Genomic DNA, 24,200 nt, shown 5'->3' with positions numbered 1-24,200 from the left:
TCATGCTTGTACAAGTATGTCAAAATGGAATTCACTGTCATGTATGAAAGAAAGAGAAAGAAAGGGAGAGAGAGGGAGGGAGGGAGAGGGGGAGAGAGGGGGAGAGAAAGAAGGGGAGGGAGGGAGAAAAAGAAAAAAAAAGAAAAAAAGTGCCTTATGAATACACCTCAAAACTATAAAGGTCACCAAAAACAAAGTCTGTGAAACTGTCACTGCCTGGAAGAGTCTGAGGAGACACTGGGACTAAATGTGATGTGGTACTCTGAATCCTGGAATAGAAACAGACAATAATTCAAAGATTAAGAAATATGAATGAAATATGAGCTTTAATTACTACTTTTAAAAATGCATTACCATAAATTAAAAGGATATGCTATTTATAAAAACATTGGATACTTATTTACTGAGCCTATAGTGAAAGTGGCACTGTAGTAGAGCTGGGGACACAAAAGGAAAAAGATACCCTATGGCTCAAAATAAAAAGATTCGTTAAAAATAAACGATCATACAAAGACCAGAAGACTGTATATTCTGGAGGCAGTAAGAGAAGCTCACAGTGGGAGGAATCTATCAAACGGACCAATGAGTTAAGGAATGAAATGAAAAGTCCCGCCTAACCCTGCCTTGGAGCCCTCCTTCCCAAGCCGCAGTTCACCACCTCCCGACATTTGGTCTTCCTTATCGTCAGCGCCGGCTCATCCAATCCGAGGTCGGCTCCCATAGGCCTACGTGACACGCGTGCGCATCATCGGTTCGACGATCCTTTACATCGATGCACTCGGAAGCAACTTCGTTTGCCTGGTCGTGACGAAAATAGCCGCTACCCCCATCGCCTTCACAGCCGCCATCTTGACAGCGCGAAGACTCAGGTTCCGGGAGAGCTGGAGGCGGAGGTGGTGATTGGTACGGATGGTTTCCGCCCACCTTAGCCCCTCCAAACTCGCCAGTCTTCGGGCCACCGCTCTCGGTATTGCTCCGATCCCCGTAGAATCCCTGTGGTCCTGTCAACCTTTTCCCGATTCCTCCCTCTTTCACGCAGTCGGAGTCTCAGCTTGGAGCTGTTGTCCAACAGCCCTAATCTGTGTTGAAACACCTGCGTGACCCCGGCGCTCTGAAGGCTGGCCGTCCGCCCCCTCGGGTCGGGTGGGTTTTCCGCCGGCACACGTACACCTGGGGGCGCTCCGAGCCGCGGCCTCCTCTGGTCGGCTGGGCGAGTCCCGCCTCGCGGGTGGGGGCAGCTTGGAGGTAGACCTGTTGTCTGGGAGGGACTCGGCACTCAGTAGTGGACGTTCCCGAGTTGCCCGTCTGTCACTAGCCTATTTTGTTTTGTCCTTTCCCAGGAATACCTTGCAAAAGAGAAGATTTTGCGTCTTTCTCCTCCACTGGATATGGCCAATGTGAGTAGTCTAATCAGTGAACTAGTTTGGGAACTTGTCAGGAAACGAAGGGACGGATTTCATTACGAAGGCGTTAGTGTCAGATGTTAATGTATCAAAAATGTCCGGAGAAGCGAGGGCTATGAAATTCTGTTGTTATACTTTTAAGGTAGTTTGAACATAAATACTCTTTTATATACGTGTGTACTTATTTCTCCAGTTTTATTTTTGTAGACAAATTTTCAAAATCCAATATTTTGAAGACATTTCAGTATGTAGAATCTATATAAAACCCTTTTTATCTCTGGTTAGCTAAACTGAAGGTTTTGTTAACAGTTGCAGTACAGGAAGTGACCTTCCAAATTCTGCAAATTTAAAGCAAAACGTATTCACAGCATATCAGCATTGACTCTTAAGTTCCCAGTGATTACTTACACACATCCAAGGTTGAGGGCGTACCTCAGTTGGGGGAGTGCTTGTCTAGCCTGGTGCAAAAAAAAAAAAAAGAAAAGAAAAGAAAAAAAAATTATACACATCCTACCTTACCTTAGAGAATTCATATAGCGCGGACATAGACATATGAAAACAGCTACTATGAAAGTAGTACATAATCTCTTTTTAAAAACTTTGAATGCAGATTCAGAGTTTTGAGCAGAAGGAAAAGTATGGTTTGGGGATTACTGGGAAAAGCATTTAACTTGAGTTTTGAAAGTTGAATGAAATCTAATAATTAAGGTATGGTGGGAAGAACAGGAGTTGTTCAAAGACCACCACTTGTTGCCCCTTTCAAAAATTAAATTATTTCTGCCTGCTGATTACTAGAAGATAAAGTTGAATTCTGAGTTTGGGACCAAATAATAGGGAACCTTGAATGCCAAACTCAGTAATTCAGCCATAATTCTTTAAACTATGGTGATTCAATCAGAGCTGTGTGTTAGAAAGACTAATAAGGCAAGAGCAGAGATACTATTCCTGCAAACAATAAGTTTGAATATGTGAGTATAGAGGCAAATCATAAGAGTAGTCTACCAGTAGGGGTTTAATTTTAACATGAATTTTTATTTTTACCAAGCAACAAAGACAGAAAGGGAATGTTGTAAAAGATGTATATGGTACTCTCAAAGAAGGGAAATAAGTTGAAATAAAATAGAATGCTAATATCTGACCTTTATTTTGGCTTACATGAATGTAAATTAGTTCAGTAGGGTCAGTATTTTAGAAGATGCTTTTATAAGTTGTTAGAATGAAATTCATATTAAAAAATTTTAGTATTCAAATGTGCTTAAATTTTTGTGTTAATTTATATGCATTATAGACTCTGAATGGATGTTAGTAATGAAGTATGTAGATATATGTGTCTTTGACAGTTAACATTTATTGAGTCATATAAATGCTTCCAAGTCCAGATAAACTGAATTTGTCACTCTGTGGAATGTACTTTTTATGGCGTTATGCTTTTTATCCTGAAAATTACAGTCTTTTATTAAAATTTCCTATATGGTATGATACTTGTTGAAGAAACACATTATCTGCTTTTCTTAAAAACAGAAGAAGCCCAGCACGGTGGCGCAGGCCTATCATTCCAGTGACTGGAGAGGCTGAGGCAGGAGAATCTCGAGTTCAAAGCCGCCTCAGCAAAAGTGAGGCACTAAGCTGCTCAATGAGACACTGTCTCTAAATAAAATACAAAATAAGGCTGAGAATGTGGCTCAGTGGTCAAGTGCCCCGATTTCAGTCCCCAGTACCTAGAAGACACATACACACACACACAGAAGATTCAGCTTTCCTAAATTCACATAAGCAAATGGCATTAGTTAGCAGCAAATCACTGTAGATAACAGAAACCTGCTTCTTTTATATCAGAAAGACATATATCAAGTTTGTCTAGACTCTGAAGCATGGGCATTTATGACTCTTAATATGTATGCTGATTTCCACTAAATAAAGTTTTCAGTTATGGGTTTTTTGTTATTAAAGGGCCAAGTTGTAAATATTTAAGCTTTGTGGGCCATAGACTCTTGGTTACAACTACTTTACTGGGCTATTATGGTGCAAAAGCAGTTGCTCACAATAAATAATTGAATGGGCGTGTATGTGTTAAAGTAAAACTTTATTTACCAAAGCAATAGGCTATATTTGGGAATAATTTGCCAACTCTGCATTAATTTATTCTGACCCAAGTATTTTGTTGAAAGTGTATGCATAGAAGATATTTATATTCACCCATTGTATTTGATCTCAGTGTCTAGGAAATGAACATAAGACCAGAAAATGTACTACAAAGATATGTGCTAAAATGAAGGAAAGTGTACATTGCCATCAAACCAAAAGAAAAGACTGGCATGGGAGATAATTACCACTATTGAATTATTTACTTATTTACTTTGGTACCTGGGATTGAACCCAGGGACACTTAACCACTGAGCCATATTCCCAGCCCTTTTTCATTTTTTATTTTGAGATGGGGCCTTTTTAAGTTGCTTAGCCTAGCTTTGAACTTGCAGTCTTCCTACCTCAGCCTCCCAAACCACTAGGATTACAGGTGTGTACCACTGTTCCTGACACTTAACCACAATTTATAGTACTAAAGGAAGAATAGTATTAGAAAGTAAACAGATTTTGGTCCAAAGAGACGTTTGGAAGGTTCTGTATCTTGATATAAGAATCTTAGTTTCACTACCTTTAAAGTGTTGTCTTTAAGTATCTTCTAGATTTCTTTCATGTAACAGTCTTGAATTCTGGCCTTTATTAGAAATGACATAAACTTTCACTTGAATTTTTACTTTTTTTTTTTTTTGTCTTAATATTTGTATTGTCAGCCTACAATGAATGGGATATAGAGAGGCTTTCCAAAGAAAAATAGTTTCTTTAGTAGTGAGAGAGTAGTTGAAATCTAGAATATACAAACCTTGGCAGACAATGGGAATTCATAGGAAGTCAAGGAATTTTAAAAGTAAAATGAGGAAGTTTCCATAGTTGGTTTCAAATAATTATCCTTGGTTACAAGGATCAGTAACAGGTACTAAGTCCAAGTTTGAATAGGAAGTTGCTGAGTGGACAACCTTATAAAGTTTTTTTTATGTGCAAGATTGTGGTGACCTTGTGTAAGATTGTGGTTTGGGCAGTGTTTTGTGATGGTTCCTATTATCAGGCAAACATGCACAAAGATACCCTCCCCTCCCCCACTATGGTCTTCTGTCTTCATTTTATGAGGGTTTGACATAAATGACAGTTTTGATTCTGACAACTGACAGTATTTTATTTTTTAAATTATATTTGATGTTTGTTACATAGTAGGTATTCAATGGAAATGAAATAAATTTTGATTTTACAAGATATATTGCAGTGTGAAAATTTGCCAGAAATTGTAACATGTATATCTAGAATAAATAGTCTTATTATTCCTGCCATTCTCAGGTGCTCTGTAACAGAGCCAGACTGGTTTCCTATCTCCCAGGATTTTACTCTTTAGTTAAAAGAGTTGTCAATCCAAAAGCCTTTTCAACTGCAGGATCGTCAGGTTCAGATGAATCTCATGTGGCCACTGCCCCGCCAGATATATGTAAGTAAGATGTTATTTTTGCTTCACTTATAGTCATTTCAAAACATTTTGAGTTGCATTTCCTCTAATATTTCTTTTTCAAATTTAAAAAGTTATATTTCTTGCATTTAAAATAAGTCACAGTTCTGGCAATATTAAAAAAAATAACGAATACAGATGCTCCTCATCTTATGGTGGGATTACATCCCAGTAAACCCATGATGAATTAAAGACATTAGATATCAAAAATCCTTTTAATACACCTAGTTAGCCATACATTGTGCAGTAGAGTATTTGCAGTGACCAAATGGGCTTGACTAGAAACGGTCTCACTGTCCAGCATTGAAAGAGATATGGAACAGCATGTTTCTAGACAGGAAAAAGATCTAAATTCAAAGTGTGGTTTGTATTTAGCAAAGGAAACAATTAGGACTGTGAAGAGAGAAACTACAAAGTGGGAGAAAATATTTGCTAACTACTCTTCCAACAGAGTATTAATATCTAGACCATATAAAGAACTAAAAAAAAATGTAATACCCAAAAACCCAATAATAAATAATAAATAAATAATATAATAATAAATAATAACCCAAATAACCCAATTAATAAATGTGCAAATTAATTAAACAGATACTTCTCAAAAGAAGAAATACAAAGGGCCAGCAAATATATGAAAAATGTTCAACATCATTAGCAGTTAGGGAAACACAAATCAGAACTACACTGAAATATCCTCTCACACCTGTCAGAATGCCAGTCATTAAGAATACAAATAATAATAAATACCGGAGAGGATGTGGAGAAAAGGAACCACTTTTACACTGTTGATGGCATTGTGAGTTAGTACAACCATTATGGAAATCAGTATAGAGGTTCCTCAAAAGACCAGACATGGAACCACCACGTGACCCATCTATACCACTCCTCAGTATTTAACCTAAAGAATTAAAGTCATCATACTACAGTGATACATGAATACCCATGTTTATAGCACCAGTTCACATTAGCCAAACTGTGGAACCAGCCAAGATGTCCATCAGTGAATGAGTGGAAAAAGGAATTGTGGTATATATACACAATGGAGTTCTATTCAGTGGTAAAGAAAAATGATTATGTCATTTGCAGGAAACGGATGGAACTAGAGACCATCATTTTAAGTGTGTAAGCCAAACTAAGAATCTCAAGAGTTATATGTTTTCTCATATGTGGTAGCTAGAGAGAAAAAAAGGAAAACAAAGGTAGGGGGCAGTTGATAATATGCCTTTATCAACTGAAAATCAAAGGGAGATCAGTAGAGGAGAGGAGTGGGAGGCGAGGAAGGAGGGAGAAGTCCTGGAAAATGATATTGGCCAAATTATATCATTATATCGGATGTATGTAAAAATATATAACAACAGATCCCATCATTATATACAACTGTATATACCACTTTAAAAAAATGTGAAAAGAGAAAAAAAAAATACTTTGGTACCTACTGCTTTTACAGATGCACATATAAAATCAAAAAAATCTAAGTCTGAAACCATCTGAACTAGTTTTCAAAGTTTATTTCTTGAAGTTTGGTTTGTGTCCTTAGACACACACATGTAGTCCTCCCTGAAACAAATCTTCTTTTGATCTTCTTAAAATATATTACTGCTTCTTGCCATCCTTTACTAAAATTTTTAAATATAGTTGGCTTCTTTTAAACTGTATATTCAATTAATAATTTATTTGCTGTCTACAAAGTCTACTTCTATTTTGCACACCACTAAAATATTTTAATCATGTTGCTTTCTTGATAAACTACGATTATTTCTTATTACTGTCAGCTTGAGTTCCCAGACTGTAAGAGTTCAAGTTTTTTTTTTCAAGTGTCCTGTGGTTAGTTTGAGAAAAAAGCTATGTTCATGCCCTGTTTGTGTCCTGAAAGTTTATATTTCATACCAAAATATTAAAGGTCCTTAGAAGCTTCACCTAATGTGTCCTGGAAATATTACACATGGAATTCTTCTTTACTTGAAACACATTAGTACAATGTAATTTAAGTTCATTTGAGTATTCAAAGCCTTCCATCTTCATTGGTTTTCTTTTAGAACTCTATTTTTGACTGTTCCCAATTTATATCACCAGAAAACTAACCATTTATATATTATAAATGAAAGATTTGCCATTCAGATTATGTAAGGGGTTGGTATCCTGAACATATTTAAATGATTTTTCTAGACAGTAGAAAAAAGACAACCCAGTAGAGAACCAAAAATCAAACAGGATAAGAACATGTCTTTCACAGAAGACAAATCCTAAGTGAGCAGTAAACATGAAAATATGCTCAAATCCTATTAATATAGAACATTTCTTTTTCCAAAGAGAATTTGATACTGATATACCTGATTGAAAACTGATCACATTCAAAGCTTTTATCTTAGAAACTAACCAGTCAATTGTTAGTGGCTGTCTAGAGCCTTATTACTCACATGTAATACAAGTAATATGGTCTGTTGTGTAGTATTTGTATCTATATTAATTCAGGTAACTGAAAAACAGAATCACATCACATAATGCTGGATTTTTTTGCCCAGTCCATTAATGTTTTGTGCCACTAGGGAATGGCAGCTGAATGCTCCTCCCTAAGGAAGACCATTTTTAAATTTGGTGTCCTTCCTTTTAGGTCTTTTTCTCATCATTTTAAAAATACGAATATAAGGACATCAAATAAATGTTATTATGCATGCTATTCTTTGATCTAACGTTTCTTTTAAAGCAGTATGTCCTGGACATCATTCTGTGTTGGTACATGAAGGTTTACTTGTATTCTTTTTAAAGACTATCAAACATGATATGTATTGATTAGAGTACTTAAAGATTCAATAATCTTTCCCCTAATAATGGACTTGCCTGTGACTCAAAGCATGGTCATGTTCAAGTCATTAATAAACACGTCTACTTTCTTTTTGGTGAAGTTCCTTCTGTGAGCCAAGAGCTGATGACATGATGATTGTTGGTTCACATCCTTGACTATTTTAAGTGTTCTGCTGAATTTAAGAGTTCAGCTGCTTACCTTAATCAGTATTTTGGAAACAACATGAAACTAATTTATATTCATACAAGAAAGCAAATTTCCGATATGTATTTGTAGACAAAAAACACAGTAGTAAGAACATTGTTTCACTCCGCAAATGTTCTTGACTATTAAGGAGAAAATTAGCGTTTTGTTGCTCTTCTTCAGGCTCTCGAACAGTGTGGCCTGATGAAACTATGGGACCATTTGGACCTCAGGATCAGAGATTCCAGCTTCCTGGGAACATAGGTTTTGATTGTCACCTCAATGGGACTGCATCACAGAAGAAAAATCAGGTTCATAAAACTTTGCCTGATGTTCTAGCAGAACCTTTATCAACTGAAAGACATGAATTTGTGATGGCACAATATGTGAATGAATTTCAGGTAAATTGCTAATATAGCTATGTTTTTCTAATTATTAATGCAATACTTTTTCTTAATCCAAGTATGCCATTTTCATTTAAAAAGTTTAAAAAAAAAAAAAAAACCTTGATGCTAGTATATACAAAAGCAACAGTCTTTAAAAAAAAAAAAAAAAAAAAAAAACGACATTATCTAAGCTATACAATGTTTGCAATAATTTTTTTATGTAATTTTAGGTTACACTCTGTTTTAGGTAATTGTCTTCAAAAATATGTTTTAACAACTATTCCAGATTTAGATGATTTAATTATGTCTGTATCACTGAAAATTTAGGTTACCTGTTTTTCACTTTTTTAAAAAAGGCAGTTATAATCTGAATATGCACTTAATTCTAACCAACTTTATGCTTCACTAGCCACTTTTAAAAACTTAAAATTTTGAGGTCTCTGAAATTGCTTAGATATACAAATTAAAAGGGAAGCATTATATAAGTTTTTTGTATGTGTGTTTAAATGATTTCTGAGGGATTTTTAGGTTTTTTGTTTGGTTTAGTTTTGTTTAAATACTTTAAACTGACATTTCATCATTGCTCATTCAATGGACAGTAATATGCAACTCAGCCCCTAACATTTTATCATTTTTCACATTTCTACATCATTTCAGGCAGAATGTTTGATCAAAGCTGTATTATCAGGAACAGCAATTCCTGTTATATGTTATATTATGACTTACATCAGATAACCTGACATTGGAACACAGTTGACCTCCCCTATCTTTGTGTTTGTATCTCCTAATTCCTTCTCCATCTTCTTGGTTCCTTGTTCCTCCTCTCCCTACCAATTAAATATTTCCCATAGTTTCTGTCATATAATTGCTTGACTTTCTCCACAGACTAGGTTTTTATAATCCCTAACTCAGTATTTCTATTTCTCACATTTCTGGCTCTGCATTTCCATTTATCTACCAAACGTCTTTATTTGGATGTCTCACAAGTTCCCAGATCAAATAAGAAAGGCATATTTTATTTTAAGTGAAAGTGTATTGTAGTTGAAGTACAGAGAAAGAGAAAATAGTGGGAAATAAGACAAAAAAGTCAAGAAATCAAATTTGTAAAAGGTCATTCAGGCTACATTAAGAAATAAAGAAGTCCTTTTTTCTCTCATAACCTGTTTCTATAACCAGTATAGTATAACCACAGTCCCTTTGTATCAAGATAAAAATTACAGCACCAAACTTGACTCCCCTTCTCAGTCACTTCTCCATAAATAGTATCAAAATCACATCTTCCTGTGAAGTTGTTCTTCTCAGTTTTCTGCTCAGAGCCTATATTGCCTCTGAGAATCCAGGTAAGATAATTCTAGTTTCATAAGTTGGCTCTACCACTTAATTTTTTGACCTTCAGAAAGTTACTTAACCTTTTTGAGCCTTTGTTTCTTTATGTGAAAAAAGGAAACAATAATAATATTCAGTTCACAAAATTGCTGTGAGAATTAAATGTGAAAATTTTAAAGCACTTAAATCCATTAAGTGATCAATGAATGTTGATTGTTAACTGATCTTTTACCTATTCCTCATTACCATACATCCTCCACACTAATACTAACTTTTTATATTTGATATTACTATTTCTCATTGCATATAGACAAAAGTCAAAATTTCTTAATGTAGTGTAAAAGACCTTTCACAATTTTGATTTCTTACCTTTCCCATCTCATTTCCCACTACTTCCTCTTTACACTCCAAGCATAGCATACTTCCTTTTTTTCTTTTCTTTTTAAAAATACCAATCTCTTTCATTATTGTATACCATTATATATAATTATTTCTTGCTGGACTATTTTTCCTTTTAATTTCATAACCTTTACTCTCCCTATTCCTTACCTACTAAACACATTAATATGTACCTCAAATATGACTTTCAATCTTTATCTGATTTTCTCCCAGCAAAGCAAGTTTCTTCCTTAACTTTGTCTCAGAAGACTTTCTTTCTAATCCTGTAGCACTTTTCATATTAAGGTGCATTTATTTTTTATGTTTATTTTTCTTTTACTAGGTCTGATATATCAGTGTGAAGACTGGATTTTTTAAAAAAATTTAACCTTTATAGTGCCTGCTGCTGTTAAGGGCTAGATGTATTCAATTGAATAAAGACCTCTAAGCCCTTGCTATGGAAATGACTGTATTATTTAATCATGTTACTTTTTAGTTAGTGTTATTATCCCAATTTTGTAGGTTATAGAACAAAAGAAAATATAATTAGATATAATCACAAGATATCATAAGAGAACATTTTAAGGTGTAGGCATTTTAGTTTTTCAATCAAATTCTCTTTATACCAAATTCTAGAATATCAATATATTTATGTTGTATTTTATTCAGAATTTCAAAGGTCCAGATCATAGATTCATCTTGGAGGAAAATTTTTTGAGCATATAAAAAATTATTACCAGCTATGTGTGGTAGCACAGCCTGGAATCCCAACTATTGGGAAGGCCGTGGCAAGAGGATAACTAGTGTAAGGTCAGGCTGGGCAACTTGGCAAGACCCTGTCTCAAAATAAAAAGAACTATGTAGCTCAATAGTGATGTGCCCACCCCTAGGTTCCATTCCCAGTATTCCCACCCCACCAAAAAAATTACCTTCCAGTAAGAACTATTTTTAAAAACTTTCAAACCAAATAAGTTCTTAACAGATATATTATTGTATTTGAACTTCAGGTTTTACCTGTAATCCTTGTTCCCCATAGAGTAATGATGGACCTGTTGAACAAGAAGTTAACAGTGCAGAAACTTATTTTGAAAGTGCCAGAGTAGAGTGTGCAATCCAGACATGTCCAGAATTGCTGCGAAGAGGTATGTGACACCTTTATGCATTGAAACACTAACACACTTAAGGTAATATTACTAATTTTGTAACGCACTGAATAATATACTCTAAAGGAACTGGAATGCTCTGTGTTAATACTTAGTGTGTCTGACTGGAAATGATTGCATATCTGAGATAAAAGCTTTCAAATGTCCTCTGAAATCAGATGTCATGCTTCTGTTAAATAGGAATAATAAGAATTATAATAACATTTTACCCGAAACTTAATCATTTCTACTCCTGCATGATTATTATATCTATAATTTCATGAGCTAATACATAAGAGACAAATCTAAATAATAAATTTATTTGAAAATTTTATTAATGACATTAGCATGTAATCCTACTTACCCTCTAGAATTGTTGGCAGTAATATTTGTTTGTCCAACAAAGGTAGAAGTGAACTAAGACTAGTAAGTTCACTTTACTCTTTTCAAAAATAAAGTCTATTTGTAAAAATAACTTAGTAAAAATAATTTAACTTAAGCATAATTTTTCTAAGGAAGTGTTATTTTTATGAACTATATCTTTTTTAAAAGCAAATTATTTTCTTCTTGGAATTTTTATTCTTATTTGTAGATTTTGAGTCACTATTTCCAGAAGTAGCTAATAGCAAACTAATGATTCTGACTGTAACACAGAAAACTAAGAATGATATGACTGTTTGGAGTGAAGAGGTAGAACTTGAAAGAGAAATGCTCTTAGAAAAGGTAATTTTCTCAATTACTAACAATTTAATTTCATGGTCTTACTTAAATACCATTAAAACGCTGTTTTAAAATGTCTTTTCCAGCCTTTGTTCATTCTGTGAAACATTTCTGTCGCCCTAACTTAACCTGGATCTTAGCATTCTTTTTATCAGTCTGGGAAGTGATGAGTGGTAACATCAAGTCTAGTAATTTAAAACTATGTAATTATTTGTCTTTAGAGTTTGATACTGGATTTTATCAAGTTGTCTACAAGACAGACAAGAATATTCCTCTGCTTTTACAACAGGTTAAGAATAACTCACTTGCTCACCTTAGCTAATGTGAGTTGAAATATCTTCTTTACCAAGTCCCATGCATGATGTCAGGAATTATTTTATATTTAGGTTTGGATATATGGCTCTTTCATTTGTAATAATATATTACCATTTACATACTCAACACTATTTTATGATGATAACTTCATACTTAAATGTCCCACATGGAACCTTCTAATAAATTTCATTTAGTCTTTAACAAAAAGACTGTGCATACTAATCTGAGCATCAGTATTCTGAGCATACTAATCATGTACTAATTAACAACAGAGAAGTTATAGAAAGGCATAGGGCATTGTCTTTGATTTTAAGATCTGAATTTTAAAAGTTGGAGTTTAAAAGGCAATAACTAGCAATAAACATTTATTTACATATTAAGGTAGTGCTTAGTAAATATATGCTTATCATCACTGTTATTGAGCTGTCAGAGATCTCTTAGATGTGCATTGCATTAATAGTCCCAATTTTTGAACAGTTAAAGTTATAAAACTAATTTTTCATACTCCAGTGTAGTTCTAAATTAGTTTTCTATAACAAATTGGAGGGCTTTGAAATGGCATCGTTTTTCATCTTTAAATTTATAATTTATGACTAAGAACTGTCTCATTTTCTATGAAAGAAATGATTTTGATTGTTATATGTTAGTGATTATTTTGGAAACACACCTTGCTTACTTTCTAAGTAGATATTTTATGGTTTAAGCCTGTTCTTATTTTTTTTCCAGCAGATGTCAGTGTTTGCTGTTGATGGATAGAAATGTTAAGAGAAAAACTGATTCTTGTGATAATGTGGAATTCTCTTATTAATCCTTGTGAATATTTGATTGCATTGTTTTACTGTCCTTTGTAGCTTTTAGTCATGGAACATCTGTTGAATTGAAATATATTCTAATGACTTTATTTTTAAGAATTTTGAAGATCAGTGGAATGCATCAATAAATTCAAGTATGGAAGATAAACTAGAAAAATACAATGTTAGTTTAATGTTTATCATTAATTTACAAGTATATATTCAATAGGAAAATAAGTTAACTTAAGTGATATACCTGTCTAGTAGAGACAAACTTTTTGTGTAAAGGGTGTCAAAAGACAAAATTACAACGTAGTTTTAGAAAAAAGAAAAACTTTTGGCATTAAATTTAACAGTTTACTTGAGCAAAGAAGATTTAGGAATAGTGCAGCCTTCAGAATTAGACGTTCAGAGAGCTTCTGCTTGCATGGCAGGGTGTATTTATAGACAGAAAATAGAAGTAAGATCCAAATACAGCTTATGACAGCTCTGAGTCCTATTTGAACATGGTTGGCAACCTGTGATTGGCTGATACTCAGCTCTTTGTTACCAAGTATACTCCTAATTTAGGCTTTCAGTTTATTTATGTACTGAGTTTGGTTTTAATATGTTAAATTGGAACTTAAGGCATGGTGGTAGCCTCAACCATTTAACAGTTTAAAGACCTAACTGACTTTCTTATTCTATAAACTAGAACAAGGGTCCCAATGAGCTGAGCAGAGGAGGTTGGCTATGTCGACAGAAAAGGACTGAATAAAGTAGAAACTAAGAACAAGAGAAACAGATTGCTCCTTCTAAAGTTATTTTCCCTGTAGGGTTAAAACAGGGGACTGTCTTATGTTGGCTCATATAAACAAGGCCTCTTAAGATTGGTTGTTGTGTAGCTCCTGGCTTTTTTTGAAAACTGGCCTGTTTTAAAGTTAGTTTGGTGACTGATTATGTGACCCCTGGCTTGAGTAACTCCATTCTGGTTTGGTCTGATCTGCTGGTGTCTAGAACCAAAACAGAGGCCTCCTATAAACTTAATTCATAAGGGCCAGATAGTAAATGTAGTAGTCTTCTATTATCCACAGGGGAAAAGATCCAGGTCCCCCAGTAGGTACCTAGAATTGTGGATAGTGAAACCCTACATATGGTTTTTTTTTTTTCCTAGACATACGTACATACCTATGATAAATTAGGCACAGTAAGAGATTAATAATAATAGTTAATAAAAAGTAAAATAATTAAAATAATATATTATTGCAATAAAAGTTATGGGAATGTGGTCTCAAAATGTCATTTTCACCTTTTCACTTATGAGAAACTTCTCTTTCACGTATTCTAATTGTAAACATCACTATTCTTGCATCTTGGGAACATTTTTAAGTAAAATAACAGTTACTTGTACACAATCACTTGTGATACCTTGTGATATCAAAATAGCTACTCAGTTAATAACACATGGGTAATGTACACAGTGGCTATGCTGACAAAAGGCTAATTCACATTCCAGGCGTGATAGGAATTTTATCACACTACTCAGAATGGCATGCAATTTAAAACTTACTGTTTCTAGAATTTTTCCACTCAATATTTTTGGAGGGTGCTTGACTGCAGGTAACTGAATCTACAGAAAGTAAATCCTCCTATGGGGAGATTTTTTGTAGGCATTGTCAGTCATTGAATCTCAACTACTCAGCTCTACCCTCATGTTAAAGCAACCCTAAACAAATGTATGATTACACAAATGGTATGCCTCTACTTCATGTCCAAACAGAGAAATGAGATGTATCCCATTTGTTTACAATAAAAATAAATTAAAAAAAAAAAAACAGTATATAAATAAATGGATGTACCTGTGTTCCCATAGAACTTTTTATGGAAACACATATCGGGCAGAATTTACTATAGAGCTTTAGCTAGCCTGTTAGATTTACAATATACCTACATTCCTAAGTCTTAGGCTTTTGAATATTTCAGCTGAAGACCAGAGATGCTCAGTGGGGTCTCTTCATTCTGGGTGATCAAGAAATCCAGATTTCTTAGGTGAATTCATATTTTATGCATGATGCCTGGTATCATCATTCAGTTCTGAACCCCACAGCTAACAGCCTCTGCTGTGCCTCAAAGAATCTTGCCTTCTCTTTACACAGCTCAGCCCTTTGCTAAGGAACCAGGTTGAGTTGCCATGTAGACAGCTCAGGAAAAAAACAAGAAACAAAATAGTCCCTAGACAGAAAGCTAGAACAATTATGGAAATTACTTAATTTGTTTTCTTCCTTTCAACAGCTGCAGTCTTACATGTCTGTTATTCAGGGTCTAAAAGTAGTTTTCTTCTGTAGTTTTAGCACTGTTTGGTACTTGTTCCTCTGTTAGCTATAAGTGGAACTATGCCCTTGTTTTTGAACATTTATTATTTTTTTCAACATTGTAATCTAGGCTTAATATTCATTATCATATTTTCACTACTTACATTTTTTATAAAGTTAATGTAGACATTATAGAAATTAGGCTGATAAGGCCAAAATTTTGATAAAGGGATGTGTAGTGGTTATACTACAATATTCAGAAGATACACAGGGTGTATCATGAAAAATAAGTATCCCATTTACCCTTCTACCCCATCTATCAAGTTCATTTATTTTATGTACCTTTTCAGAAATATTTCATGACTGTTTAGATGGAGATACATGTTGAAAGACACACAAACAAGTAATGTTTTTAAATAACTTTTATTCAAACTAATGAATGGTTCAGATTTTTTCATTATATTTTATTTTCCTTTCCATTCCTATTTCTAATCTTATTGATATAAGATGGCAACTCTGTAATTTATCACAAATTTGGGGATTAATAGTACAGAACTGATTAGACATATTTCATAAAGTCGGAAATAAAGTAGAAGAAAAGTACAGAATTAGGTTTCAAAAGAAATAAAACTGTTGTATTAACTATTAATCTTTTGAAATGGTGAAAATATTATGACATTTTAATCTTATTGAGCTCTCTATCCAAAGAAGAAGATACACATTAAAAAAATTTGTTAAAATATAAGACAATCTTTGGTGAAGACTATGTTGAAAATAGTCTTTGTATGTTTCTCTCTGCAGTTCATTAATGGTGCTAAGGAAATCTGCTATGCTCTTCGAGCTGAAGGCTATTGGGCTGACTTTATTGACCCATCATCTGGTTTGGCAGTGAGTAATTAAGTACATTTTGAATGCCATATTATATGAAGTAAGATGATTTTTATTACAAAATAATTTGTAACTATATGCTTGGTAAATATAGATGGTTTTAAACTTTAAAAATCTTACAATTTTACCCAAAGAAATTCTGTGAGTGAATTGCTCACAGAGAGACCTCTTAACACTCAGAGTTCAGTTTCTTCAGTTTAATTTTTCATAAAAAATGAAGACAGTTACTAATTTTCACCCTTACTAGCATATGATTTGGTTTATATTGAATTGGTACGTTTAGTGTTTATAAGCTAAAAATTAGAAATTAATATTGTCTGGTCTAATTTCTATAAGGAAGAAATGATTATTTTTAGAAGCAAAGAAAATAAAGATTTTTTAAATACCCAGAGAAGTAACTTTTTGGAAATTGATATTCATAAAGTTATGCTATTTCTAATCTCTTTATTGATATAAGATGGTAGCTCTATAATTTATATAAGATGGCAACTCTATAATTTGATATAACTGACCCACAACTGTGGTCTCATTTTAAATTCTGAATATATCTTTCATTTATGAATGGCAACAAAATCATGTTTTGAATCTTAGAACATGTAATGCTGCTTCTCAAAGTCAAACATGTAATATAGACTAGAAATAGAAAAGTTTGATCTGGGCTTTAAAGCAAAGTTTGATCTGGGCTTCAGTTTTCTTGAAAATGATGAAGGTAAATCAGATGTTTCTTGAAGTTTATTTCATCTTTAAAGTTTGTGTAATAATTTGATTCTAAGTAACAAGAAATTTGCTTAGATCATTCATTTCACACTTTCATAATACACAGGTATTAGGGAAGTGGGTGTTAGGACAGTTTAGGTATTGCATATGACCTTTTTATTTCTTGTTTGATTTTGTAAATATTTGGAGTATTAAAATAAATGTTCATATTTGCATAAAAATTATTACTATAATGTCTTTCTTCCTAATGAAAATATGACTTCATTTTTTATTTCCTCTAGTTTTTTGGACCATATACAAACAACACTCTTTTTGAAACAGATGAACGCTATCGATATTTAGGATTTACTGTTGATGATCTTGGCTGCTGTAAAGTGATCCGTCATAGTCTCTGGGGTACCCATGTGGTTGTAGGAAGTATCTTCACTAATGCAACACCAGATAGCCATATTATGAAGAAACTAAGTGGAAACTAGCAATAATGTCATTTTATTTGCTGTACTATTTGTATGTAATTGGTTGAACAATATAAACTGTCAAAGACTACAGTTTTGGAAATATACTTATTTCCAGGTATTTATTTCAACATTTATGGATTTAGAACACTGGCAAGTGATTTGGGATTTTAAGATCACAAATGTTAATTATTACATCGTTGTTGAATACATGTGGAGCACTTCCACATTGTACAAATATGGTAGTTAACACATGATCAGGGTACGATTGATCTCTTATTATTAATTCTCCCCTTTATTGAAAAAGCCTTAGTTTTAATTATTTTTTCCAAAAATCATATATTTGGTTATGATAGCATGTTCTTCTATTGCAATATTTTAAAACTTTGTTCTTAAAAGATTTTAAAGAAGCTGCAGTATTAATTTTTAAGTTGTCTTTAATAATACAAATGAGAATTCTACATCCATTGTAGATTTTTTCTAATTTTCTTTTCTCTTTATTTGCTAAACATTCTAGAACCAATCTAAGTATTACTTAGAAACAACATATGGGTAGGAAAAAAGAATAAAGATAATACATCTTTACGTTTTAAAAAAAGCTTATGAATCTCATTCTTATACACACTGAAAAAAAATTCTTAACTCCTGAGTTGAGCCAGATAAATATATTTTATTTTCAGATAAAACTATGCCTCAGCTGCTGAATCACATTTCTTTAGCTTCATTACTTTACGGGAAGTGCCTTCTTTGTAACAGATCTGGTTTTTGCAGCATTATAAACTTTAAAGGAATCATCTTTCATTTGTGAGGCTTTTGCCAATAGAAATAGACAAATACCAGGGGAAAAAACAACTTCTACCAACTGAAGTAATCGAACTTCATTTTTTTCTTCATCTTTTGTTTTTGTAATTAAATTCCTGTTTTTAAAAGAATTACATGGAGATCACCAACTTTTTAATCAGTTTGATTTAAAACTCTTCACTTAGTTAACATGTAGCTTTAATAACTATTGTCCACAATTGAAACAGTAAAAGCTACAGTTTGTATTCATTATGAAAAAAAAAAAAGTAGTGGATTCCCATAACATTTGGAAAACAATTTGTTACAGTGTGTGTATATATACATAGGTATATGTATATACACATGCCATAAATGCTTGATAAGCTTTCATCTGTGTACCAGCACCCAGGTAAAAACACCAAATAACAAGTACTCCAGAGGATTATCCTGCTCCCTTTCAGGCATTTTGCTTCTAAAGGGAACCTCTATCCAGATTTCCTATTGCATAAATTGATTTTTGTACCTGAATCTATGTAATGTGTTTACTTTTGTGTCTGGCTGTTTTTATTCAAACATTTCCTACCTTGCACCATTCTTCAGGCCATGTTTTGAAACGTCAACATTTGTTTTAACCATTCTAAAGTGCCATCTAGTGGTTGAAAGTGCTACTTACTCTCTGTAGGCGGCCAGAGCTGTGTACTGTATTGCATGGTGCTGAGACTGCTTTTATCATCTTAACTTTCTAACAGGATGTCCAGAAAAAAATAGCATGGTAAGCAGTAATTGCCAATAATTTTTTTTCCCAAGTGTATGGCAGGATTCAGGAAGTAGAACCCAGGGGACTCTTGTTGGTGGTAATAGTAGAAAGTGCTTGTTTATTATATACTCTGTAAGAAAAACACCTCAAGGATCAGTTTCATCATGATCACTTGATCAGGACTGTATAACAAAGAATTTGTAAAATTACCCACTTAAACATTAATTCTCTACCTTTTAAAATAAGACAGAGACATTGAAATTGATGTTAAAACCTGTCAATGAAAAAAATGGGGAATTGTAAATTTTATTTTTACAGGAACTTGGGAATTTTGGTATCGTAGCTACTTGTTGAAAAGGGGTCTTTCAGATAATCTGATCCACATAGATTTTAAAGGACAGAATTGGAAAACAGAATGTGCATCAGGTCACACATCTAGTGTTAAGACTGTGCACCAGAACTGGGCTGTGATTCTATTATTTACATATATTTCCTTTCTATATTTGCTCTTCATGGTTATCAAGAATCTAGTAAGTGTCTGGTTAAAAATATCAAAGAGGCAGAAATTAAGCTGAAAGAACTTCAGTGTTAACTAATATTGGCTGCTCTATATTTTTTACTTAGGAATTTATTTCACTGAACTCAGCTTGCTCTGAATTTCTTTGAAAATTTACTGAAACATGTATTTAAAAATTCAATTATAGGATGCAAACTTCAAACAGAAGTTCTCTGGCTTCATGCTTAAAACCACCATGTCTTTCTTGGGTTTCCATCACTTACACTTGAACAAAATTCTGCTTGTATTTCCAATTCTGTTCTCTCTCCTCATGACTGGCTCTCTTTTTCCAGAGCATGGTTTGTCCAACTCTGCACTGTATACATTTTGAGTCAGATAATTCTTAATTGTGGAGGTTGTATATATTGCAATATGTTTAGCAAAATTGCCTGAAGTCTTCCCACTAGATACCAGTAGCAATGCCTGGTCATGACAAAAAATTTCTGCAGACATTTTTGCCACATTTCTATGAAGGGACAAAATATTTTCTTTCTGAAGTCAAGTTTAACCAGATGATCTGTATTTTATCTGATAACCCTATTCCCAGTTGAGAAACACTGATTGAACATACATTCTAACTCCATGGTCCTCAAGTTTGTATGGTAGGATCAACCAAGAAGCCATTTGATACTACTGATGATTTGGCCCCACTACCACAGATTGATTCCATTAGATCACTGAGGTTCAGGCATCGATGTTTTTTAAAGGCTTCCCAAGTGCTTCATTATGCAGTCAGGGTTAGAGCCATTAGGGTGCTCTAAAACTCAGTGGATTAAAAGGACATTAAAGAAATGAGAAAGATATCAATATGAGTTTAATGATTAAAGAAATATTTTTTTAAATGTTTTTCATTAGGAGTGTTCTAATCAGGCCCAGTTCAATTCAAGAATTTGTTCAAGTCCCACTTCATGAAACCTTTCCTAACTACTCCACCCCTCCTCATCAGTCCTCCCTTATATTAAATAGTACTTTGTTATATACTAGTATACAATTGTTTGGTGTTTCAGTTTGGGTTTCTCTTAAAATTTTGTCTCCCATACCTGGAAATTAGGTATCCAGGTCCCTATTGAAGCACAGCACTGAACATGAAACAGTAACTTCCATTCTCCCTCTGATTACTAACCTGGGTATTTTGAACTTCCATAGTTTTTTGTCTGCCCTCCCTTCTTTTTGTTAATGGAACATATATAGGCTGTTACTTTAGTATCCAGGGGACTTAAATAAAGCTTTCAGTGTTTGACTTCCAGTTATTACTGAAAATTACTGTAATTACTTAAAAACATGTCGCTGATGTAGAAAGCACATAAATGATTGCTTGACTGATAACAAAGGTGATGCTGCAGTGCAGTTAGGAAAGGGTGATCTTTCAAAATATACTCCTGGGTCATTGGATGTACATAGAAGAAAAGAATGAATTTTTACTCTTATCCTGCACCATAGACAAAAGTTACTTCCAAATGGATGACGCAATGTAAATGTGAAAAGTTTAAAGAAATTAGATAAAAAATGAGAACTTTGTGACCTTAGAGTAGACAAACTTTTTTTTTTTTTAAACACAACCAAATGAGGGGAAGATTTTGATGAACTGCATTGAAACTAAGCTTTTAAAACATCAAAAGAAGGTGAAGGCAGGAAACAGTTGGAGATATAAACACATCCATCAACCCAGCAATATATGATATCCAACCAAAACGCTCATGCAATATACATAAAAAAGTCCTAAAATTAGTGTTATGGTTTGAATGAGGTGTCCCCCAAAAGCTCCTGTTAACACAAGTATTCACAAGTAAGATGATTAGATTGTGAGAGTGACCTGATCAGTTCATCCTAGTTTGAATGGACTGACTAGGTAGTAACTATAGACGCAGGGCATAACTGGAGGAATTAGGTCACTTGGGATGTGCCCTGGATGTGGGGGTTGTTCTTCCTGTGTCCCCCTTCTTCCTAACTATACATTGAAAAGCTTTCCTCCAGTGGACCCATCTGCTATGATGTGCTGCCTCACCTTGGGCCCAGAACAATTCAGTTGGTGGTCTATGAACTGAGACCTCTGAAATCATAAGCCCCAAGTAAATTTTTTGTTGTTCAGGAAAAGAATATACATCGGGTATATATACCCAACTGGGTGCTCTACCACATAAATCAGAATGCATTTATATCCACAATATTCCACTGCATGTTCCCCTACAATGGCTAAAAGATACCAAGTGTTGGCAGAGATGTAGAGCAACATTTAGCTATTGTCGATGGGAGGATAAAAAGGTAAAAACAGTTCAGAAAACTGGTAGTTCTAAATCTTAACATAGGAGTTAACAATTCCACTGAGATAGACCCAAGAGAATTGCATACAGAGGTTTCACCAGAAGGCATGGGTATAAATGTCTATACAAGCACAGTGAAACACCTGAAGTAGGAAGTTACTCAAATGCCCACTGACCCTAGAATGATATATCCTGGCATGTTCATAAAAGGTAAGGCTACATAATAATGAAAATGTTTTATGGAAACTATTTACAATAATGTGTGAAAGAAACCAACAGAGTACATATTATACAATCCATTAATGTACATTGCAAAAATGAAACTGCTGCTACAAGTCAGGATGGCACTTCCCTTGGGAGGGGAAAGATTTGACTCTAGAATGTCCCCCAAAGGCCCGTGTGTTAAAGGCCTGATCACCAGCCTGTGGCACTATTGGAAGGTGGTATAACTTTTAGAAGGTGGGCATAGTGGAAGGAAATCAGGTCACTGGAGTGTGTCCTTGAAGGGGAATTGGAATCCCGGTCCATTCTTTCCTTCACTTCCTGGTTGCCATACATAGACAGTTCCGCCACTATGTGCTGTACCACTGTATGCCCAAAGCAATGGAGACTGGAACCTCTGGAACTGAGCAAAATAAACTTTTCAAACTCCTATTAAGTTGATTATCTCAGATACTTTTCACCTCAACAGAAAGTTAATTAGCACACCTACTGGCTGGAAAGTAGTACTAACTTTGCCTTCTTAGAACAAAAATAGGCCAAACACAAGGTTGCAGAGCTATAATCTGCTTTGATCTTGTTCTGTATAAAATTGGAGGCTCTAATTGCTTCATTTTTGTGTTGTATAGATTATATTTAAGTTACAACATATATTCTAGTATGAAGATCGTGTCATTAAATTGTCACTAAAATGGATGCTAATTTAATACAAAAGTAGGAATGAATTTTTTAAAAACTGATTTGTACTTTATGCCTATTTTTGTAACTCTACATGCCATTTTGCTACAAAGTGAATTTTTAATTTTTCAGTAATTAAAACCATCCTTGTCACAGACCTCTTGAGGAAGTACCTGCCAAAAGGTGCAATTTTGTTGCTAGAAGAATGCTTGAGCAAAACTCCTGTCACACAGATGTTTGATGATAGATGCTGTGAAATACATGCTGAGTGACTTTCTTAACAATGGTTCAGAACAGTAAATTCAGATTTTGGGGGATTCAGCTGGAGCTTTGTCCTGGTATCAACTGTGATCCAACAACCTGGTATAGAGAGATCTCCAATTAGTTTCAGATTAGTTCAGCATGTTTTCTAATCATAGCATTGTTTCATCAGCATAATTGGAACAGTATATTTCATGAAATATGCTCCCTGTCTCCAAAATGCTAAATGGTACCTACTTACACTAATAAAATTATTTTTACATGAAATACAAAATCATCTTACTCTATTTGCTAAATTTGTTGACCCTATGTGAGTAACATTTGCTGCCAAAAAATAGTTATTTTTAATGATAAGAGAATAGAGGGAACTTAAAGGACCAAACAAAAAAATATTTTTAGAGACCAGTACCTAATGAAGCTACAAAGATTTTACAAAGGGTACAATCTTTGAGTACCCTGGAAAATGAACACATTCAGGGTTAAACAATACCTCAATGGCTTATCAACTTTATAATTTCAAGTTTTCCCTTTGAGCGTTCATGATTACTGTTCATTTATCACTATTTTATCTCTCATTTTGTTTTTAAAATGTGACTAGGTTAGATCCTCAATATTAAATCAACAATACTTTTGAAGAATTTAATTTTACATATTTCTACTTGATTATACAAGGACATGAAGTCCATTTCTCATATGCTTACAAAGGACGTGGCTTTATTTAGCCTTGTTTAATGTTACTTTAAATAATACGAACTCCACCTCCAATGTCATATGATCTTAATTGTAATTTTAAGTTTTGTTGCCTCTCGAACCAAGTTAAGTGATTATTAGGGTCAAAAGGAAAACAGCTCTGGCACTGAGTAAACAAGCTTGGAAAGAGAAAGGGAAACTATGTTTATTGCAGTTATAACTAAGTTACAGTAATAAGATTTGTCCTGTATTAAGCCCGGGTGAGTTAAAATACCTTCTTAGAGTCAAGTGGTCACTCGTGGGAAATAAATTAATTCTCCTGAGACCCTGGAGCATGAATTAGTGACCTGGAAGAGGCAATTAATCTCAAATGGATGAGCACTTGGCTTTGAAATTGCTCTCTATTTATAGTTCCCTTAGAATCAAATTCAGATCGAACCCACAGCGTAGTTTTATGCAGATGAACCAAACTCCACGTTGATTCAAGATAATAATGTCTCCAAATGGAAAAAAATTATTTTAGCTTATCGAGAAAAACTTTTCCTTTTTTTTTTATTTTTTTTTTTCAAAGAACACACCAAGTTCCTCTGAGAAAATTAGAGGTGAGGCAGAAAAGTGAAGAAGCAGCAAAGTGTTATTTATTGCTC

General features: G+C 33.9%; 1 protein-coding gene across 2 annotated transcripts; it reads left to right on the top strand.

Moving 5' to 3' along the window:
* Window positions 1–805: 805 nt before the first annotated feature.
* Window positions 806–20,972, top strand: MMADHC (metabolism of cobalamin associated D). 2 transcript variants are annotated; one of them, XM_079135076.1, is made up of 8 exons: window positions 806–903; window positions 1,341–1,397; window positions 4,794–4,938; window positions 8,126–8,343; window positions 11,069–11,174; window positions 11,767–11,897; window positions 16,093–16,179; window positions 17,178–20,972. In XM_079135076.1, the coding sequence occupies exons 2-8, from the start codon at window positions 1,389–1,391 to the stop codon at window positions 17,370–17,372; spliced, it is 891 nt and encodes a 296-aa protein (XP_078991202.1). In that variant the 5' UTR covers window positions 806–903; window positions 1,341–1,388; the 3' UTR covers window positions 17,373–20,972. The 2 variants fall into 2 exon arrangements, with proteins under 2 accessions (XP_078991202.1, XP_078991201.1); XM_079135075.1 differs by having other exon boundaries at window positions 810–967.
* Window positions 20,973–24,200: the final 3,228 nt, after the last annotated feature.

Source organism: Sciurus vulgaris, assembly GCF_902686455.1.
Source record: "Sciurus vulgaris genome assembly, chromosome: 3".
NCBI classification, from domain to species: Eukaryota; Metazoa; Chordata; class Mammalia; order Rodentia; family Sciuridae; genus Sciurus; species Sciurus vulgaris.
This window is presented reverse-complemented; position numbering and strand designations above follow the sequence as displayed.

Excerpts from the sequence above, each read along its gene's own strand:
- MMADHC (XM_079135076.1), top strand. Across the intron at positions 11,175-11,766 it reads TCCAGAATTGCTGCGAAGAG|ATTTTGAGTCACTATTTCCA; the intron begins GTATGTGACACC and ends TCTTATTTGTAG. Across the intron at positions 16,180-17,177 it reads ACCCATCATCTGGTTTGGCA|TTTTTTGGACCATATACAAA; the intron begins GTGAGTAATTAA and ends TATTTCCTCTAG.